General features: G+C 32.9%; 1 protein-coding gene across 5 annotated transcripts; it reads left to right on the top strand.

The window, feature by feature from the left end:
* The first annotated feature begins 2,640 nt into the window (after positions 1 to 2,640).
* On the top strand, positions 2,641 to 5,597 carry LOC105793825 (thaumatin-like protein 1). Of its 5 annotated transcripts, XR_008194330.1 has the most exons (4): positions 2,642 to 3,487; positions 4,590 to 4,640; positions 5,028 to 5,123; positions 5,296 to 5,312. XR_008194330.1 is itself a non-coding variant. In XM_012622683.2 (3 exons), exons 1-3 carry the CDS (start codon positions 2,739 to 2,741, stop codon positions 5,369 to 5,371), a joined length of 921 nt encoding a protein of 306 aa, XP_012478137.2. In that variant the 5' UTR covers positions 2,642 to 2,738; the 3' UTR covers positions 5,372 to 5,597. The 5 variants fall into 5 exon arrangements, 4 of the variants coding, with proteins under 4 accessions (XP_052484150.1, XP_012478137.2, XP_052484151.1 ...); XM_012622683.2 differs by lacking the exon at positions 4,590 to 4,640 and having other exon boundaries at positions 5,296 to 5,597; XM_052628191.1 differs by lacking the exon at positions 5,296 to 5,312 and having other exon boundaries at positions 5,028 to 5,174.
* The last annotated feature ends 312 nt before the right edge of the window (positions 5,598 to 5,909 follow it).

A 5,909-nucleotide genomic window follows, 5' to 3' on the forward strand; every position in this document is an offset into this window, starting at 1 on the left:
TTGCAAGATTGAACTGTGTTATTAGTATCTTTACTTAAGATTTCCATGGAACTCACTAAGTTCTTTCGAACTTACTAAGTTACCCCTTTCCATATCAGGCTTTTTGTTGAAGGATGACTTTTTGTAGGACTATGCCAGAGGACATCTACTTCTGTGAAATATCTGTTTATTCAATCTATGCATGATAAATGAGGGGTGATGATAGTTGTATTTTGAGAATGATTTGTATATAAACTTATGTTTGACAAACTATGTTTTTATGAAGTTCTATTAAAGTTATGGAATGATATTAAAGTATTATATTTGGATTGATGAAGATATCTTACAATAACTTGTTCGTCATTTGGCTTATACTTTATTTCTTCCATTGTATTGAAAATAACTCAAACACTACAATTTTACAAGGTTTACGCTAGAAACAATTTTAAAGATAGATGTTTACTATGTAGTGACACGTCTGATTCGTTGGTCCTCAATTGAGGGACTTAAATTGCTTAAACTACTAAAAGACTCCATTTTATCTCTCGATCTCAATTTTACCAACTTAGACAAATTAATCTAACTTATCTCTCGATCTCATCAGCTAATCTGGGACTAATGAATTGGTGCACAGCAAGATTTCCTCTCGGTTTCACTTGTCTAGATATTTCATTAGAGCGTCAATTCCTAAGTTTTTAGGTCTATTCGATTTAGTCCAATTTATTACTATTTAGTTCATTGTTCAAAAAGTCAACTTACTCACATATCCATCAACCAACCCCTGTTGAGATTTAGCTACTCATGCTGAAAATAAAAATAATGGACATGTAAATGAAAAGCAAAGAAACCATCAAAATAAAGCTTAAGAAAAATATAAAAGTTTGGTATTTTACGCCAGAAAACTTAAAGAACATGAAACTAAAGGCATTCAAATAGAAAATCTAAGGTAACAAATATAAAAGGAACAAACTTTAGCTAATTTAAAGTAAAATAAACTGAAATACATTAAACTAAAACTAGAAATGTCTTACAACCAAGGTACAGAGACTGAAAGTGCAAATAAACCTAAGATATGATGATAACTAACACTAAGAACAAGAAGTAAGTGCAGGAAAATAAACTCTAAAACTAAGAAAGAAGAAGAGAAAATAAAAACCCTAGAAAAGTTGCAAAAAAACTAAGAGAAAACCTAGAGAAACTAAAGCTAAAAACTAAACTAATGTGTATGTCTCTCCTCCTCAACCAAAATTGGCTGTTTTAGGTTGAATGTTGATGAAATTTAGTTGCCAAAATTGCCCCTACACAGGCATTGGGTGATTGGTGGATAGGGTGGAAAAAGACTACCTTTTTTGTCCAATCTTGTCCCTCTCACGATGTTAGTGTCGCGATACCTAGAAGAGGATATCGCGATACCCTAGTCAGTCTCGAACTTGGGGGTTTTCTTTGAGGGTCGATATTTCGATACCATTGAAATGTGGTCTCCAATCTTCAATCCTGTTAGAGGTATCGCAATTTCAAGGTAGGGATATTGCAATACCCTTTCCTTTGGTGTCGTTTTCGCTCATTTTCAACCTCCAACACGTTCCTACACCACTAAAAAATGAATAAAAATGAGACATTAACACTTATAAATTTAAAATCTAAAAATTATGAAAAACTATGAAAAAGGCGTTACTTTGCTCGAGAATAAATTCCTTAAGTATATTGGGAAAGCCTAATTTGCCATATCAAATTATGGCAGATCAACATGCATGAAACTTGAGCTTATATTTGTGTGATTTTTTAGTAAGGTAAAATTGTGAATACTTTTGGATTTTAAAAATAAAGTGTGTTAATTTGTACACTAATAATCAATCTTATATTAACATAAAGAAAATAAATAAATGTGGATAAATTTTAAATATTTATAGTCAACATATAAAATAAAACATAAGACATTAAAATTTGGAGTTCACATATACTTACTAATATAAGTAAAACAAATGTATTATTTAAATTAAAAATAACATATTGCTTATAATACATAATTTATTTATTTAACAAATTAAAATTAAAGTGATGGAGCTTACCTAAAATTGGAAATTTCTCCAAAATTTTGATGATCTTGTGGGTTAATTTTCAAATTTTGGAGATATTTTGGGAACATTTTTTATTTTTGAAATTTTATAGGGGAATGATTTCATTTTTGGCCGATGAATGTATGATTTTTATTGTGTGCGGAGATTGTTTGGTTTGGGATTTTAAAAGATTAATGATTGGGTTAGGTTTAAAATTTAAATTGTTAACAATTTTTTTTTACTTTGACCGGTATTGACAGCATGAATTTTGGATGAAATTGTAAATAATGGTGCGACTTGGGCTTTCCCTAGACTCGCCCCCTGACACGGATTGGATTCATCAATGACTCAAAATGTCAACATAATTTAAGACCTAAATCGATACCCACAATTTCGATTTGGACCTCCATCAATCCAATTTTTTACTTTCATCTAGCAAGGAATAATTAATTTTACACCCATATCTTTTCCCATATTATTGGGATTTTACCATGTCATAAGGAAATCCTGTAGGGTTAGACAGACATAGAGCCGGTACCAATAGCAACTTCTACTTAATTGGACCACCTTTCATCTGTATATGACGTTATAAATAGCCGTTGCATGAACTCAGTCTTTCCCAACCCAACCCCCCAAATAGAAGAAATCTCAATCTGCTGGGTTTTGGCCATCCACCACACCTTCCACTTCTTCTCAACTTTTATGGCCCAACCAACATTGATTGCTGCTATTTGTGTTCTTACTCTGTCCCATTTAGTTCAAGCAACAACCTTTACCATAGTAAACAAATGCGATTATGTGGTATGGCCTGGAATTCTCTCAAACGCTGGTGTTCCAACACTTGCTACAACAGGTTTCACCCTCCAAAGAGGTGAAACCAAAACCATTACCGCCCCCACATCATGGGGCGGTCGCTTTTGGGGTAGAACGCATTGCTCGCACGATTCCGACGGAAAATTCTCATGTCTCACCGGTGATTGTGGCTCCGGGAAGCTTGAATGTTCTGGGAATGGGGCTGCTCCGCCTGCCACTTTGGCTGAATTTACTTTGGACGGTGCTGGCGGGCTTGATTTCTTTGATGTGAGTTTGGTGGACGGTTACAACATCCCTATGTTAGTGGTTCCCCCGGGTGGCAAAGGTCAAAATTGTAGCAGCACCGGCTGCGTTGTGGATCTCAATGGCTTGTGTCCTTCGGAGCTTAGGATAATGAGCAGTAACGGCAGGGATGGCATCGCATGCAAGAGTGCTTGCGAGGCCTTCCGCCAGCCTCAGTACTGTTGCAGCGGCGCGTATGCCACACCCGATACTTGCAAGCCTTCTTCCTACTCCCAAGTCTTTAAGACAGCTTGCCCACGCGCCTACAGCTATGCCTATGATGATAAAACCAGCACCTTCACATGTGCCAATGCTGCCGATTACTCCATTACTTTCTGTCCTTCACCTAACACCAGGTAAATTTTCTTTTATTACAGAATGATAACATTTTATTTATTCTTCTTTTTCTTTTTACAATATTTAATCATGTCATCTGCTTGCTAATATAAACTTGCAAAATTAAAAACAATTAAATATATTATTATTTAAAAATGAAGCGAAAATTTTCGGCAAAAATTCTTTAAGTTTCTTTCAATTTCAAAATTAAATAAATTTATCTCTCTCAAAATATTAAAGTAATTTAATCTCTATTAATTTTAAAAATGAGGTTAGTTTATTTCCTTAATTATACATAAATTTAATTTTATTTACATATTTTTATTTTATTTTTGGCTTCAATTTAAAAATTTAACACAATTCAACTTTAATATTTATATATTTAAATAATTGTTGCGAGATAAATTGATGAAACTAGGATCAAATTTAAAAGAATGTTTAAATGTTAAAAATTAAATTTATTATAATAATTAAAATTATGTATAATTGATGAAAACATTAATATTTTGGTTAGTTAAATTAAATTGTTTTGATTTTTTAAGAGGAATTAATTTATTTAATTTTAAAATTAAAGTGGTCTGGAGTGGTGTTTTTTATTAAAAAATTTTAAATAGTGCCTTTTGTGCCGAAAAGAACGTTGGCGTGAAGGGTCTGTCAGCTCAGCCCAATTTTTCACGTGGCTCGGGGACAAACAACAGTAATTTGCACATCTGACCGTTGAGGGTAGAGTCAAGACACAAAAGACTTAGCTTCAGTCTGGAATTGAGACTTCAGTGAAATGTATTTTTAACGCACCCAAGAAAGCTTTCCAAACACTCTTGCGTTTACTAACATTTCAGTTGTAATTTTTTTAGTCTTAAAAAACCAACGTATTGAGATACAAAGGAAGCCTTAAACCCATCTGAAGATAGGCTGGGGTTATAAGGATCCTTTTAGGCGTTCTGACAGTAAAATGAATAGCTGTCTAATTAATGAAGGTCCCAGGAAGTTGAAAATTGGGCTCCAAGGGATCTGAATTTAGCGCATCAATCTCTCGTGGAACCGGATCCGGTCCCGCAAATTGAGCCTAATGCTCTGACACACTGAACTCTGAAGTTCTATAATTGGCATCGTTGCTAACAGGAAATAGGAGATACTCATAAACTACATACTTCCAATCCCAGCACATTTAAGGTAAAAGTATGGTAGAACTAGTTTTGGATTATATTTGATTTTTTATTTAAAAATTGACTAAATTAATATTTGTACTTTATATTAAATATTAAATTATTTTATTTATTTTATTATTAAAATTAATCTTTTTAAGTTAGAACAAAGAACACGTGACACGTATAAAATATTTAGTTATTTTATTAATAATATTAATTTTTAATAGTAAAAATAAATTAAATTTTTAATAAAAATTAATTTACTTTTTGATTGTTAATTTATCTATTTATTTAAATAAAGGAGTCAAATACATTCTTAATGGGGAAACCTCCACTTTACTTTCACCACACATTACCATTATTGTCAACATAATTAATTATCCAGAGTTCTTTAACGGTTGGTAATTTGCAGCCAGAAATCATCGCAAGAGGCGACGACGCCAGGGCAGAACACAGAAACAACAACAACGGCGATGCCAACGTCACCTCTTGTCGACAACACTATCATGTACGAAGGGTTAATCTTAGATGAAAGTGAGGCATCACCATTCAGGGTCACCACCTACATATTCGGAATCATCACGGTGGCAATTTGGTGGTGGTGCCAAATCTTCTAATATATTCCATATACATAGTCGTAAGAAACTTTACTAAATCCCCCATCTAACTTTGGTCCATAGGTCAGGTGTGGGATGTGCTGGGTCTCATGGTGACATGGAATCCAGTCATGACATTGAAAGCTCACCTGTCAATTGAATTGTATTGAAGCCCCCCCCCCCCTCCCCGCGCCCTTCATAATATATTTGCAACTGCAACATGCAAGTGTTGGTGGGAATGGAGGGCCTAATGCACCATATTCTGGCTTTTAGGTTTATGGAATATTTTTCTTAGTTTTCTGTTTAACTTTTATATTATAGGAGGGATAGTATTCATTTTATTGCTGGTTTTCAGGAATCTATCAATAATTAATCATTTTTTATTACACCAGTTTTTGTCTTAATGTTCCACCTCATAATCATAATCATTTTTTTATAATTACAAGAAAATTTCACAATTTATAATTTATGGATAAAGTTATACTAATTAAATGTATGAAGCAATATAAACTATAAAAATAAATTTTGCTTTTAAGAGAAAAAATATTATTAAACTTACGTTTAGAATTTTGCATAATATTTGTTTTTTTTCTAATATCATGCGTAATTCATTGAGTTGAAATTTGAATGTTTAATCATTCATCAATTAATGATTAGATGGCTTAAAATCCTATCCCTATCCCTTTTCCTACGATATG

Source organism: Gossypium raimondii, chromosome 3 (genome assembly GCF_025698545.1).
Source record: "Gossypium raimondii isolate GPD5lz chromosome 3, ASM2569854v1, whole genome shotgun sequence".
Taxonomy (NCBI): Eukaryota; Viridiplantae; Streptophyta; class Magnoliopsida; order Malvales; family Malvaceae; genus Gossypium; species Gossypium raimondii.

Excerpts from the sequence above, each read along its gene's own strand:
- LOC105793825 (XM_012622682.2), top strand. The coding sequence starts at position 2,739 with ATGGCCCAACCAACATTGATTGCTGCTATTTGTGTTCTTACTCTGTCC. Across the intron at positions 3,488-5,027 it reads TGTCCTTCACCTAACACCAG|CCAGAAATCATCGCAAGAGG; the intron begins GTAAATTTTCTT and ends GGTAATTTGCAG.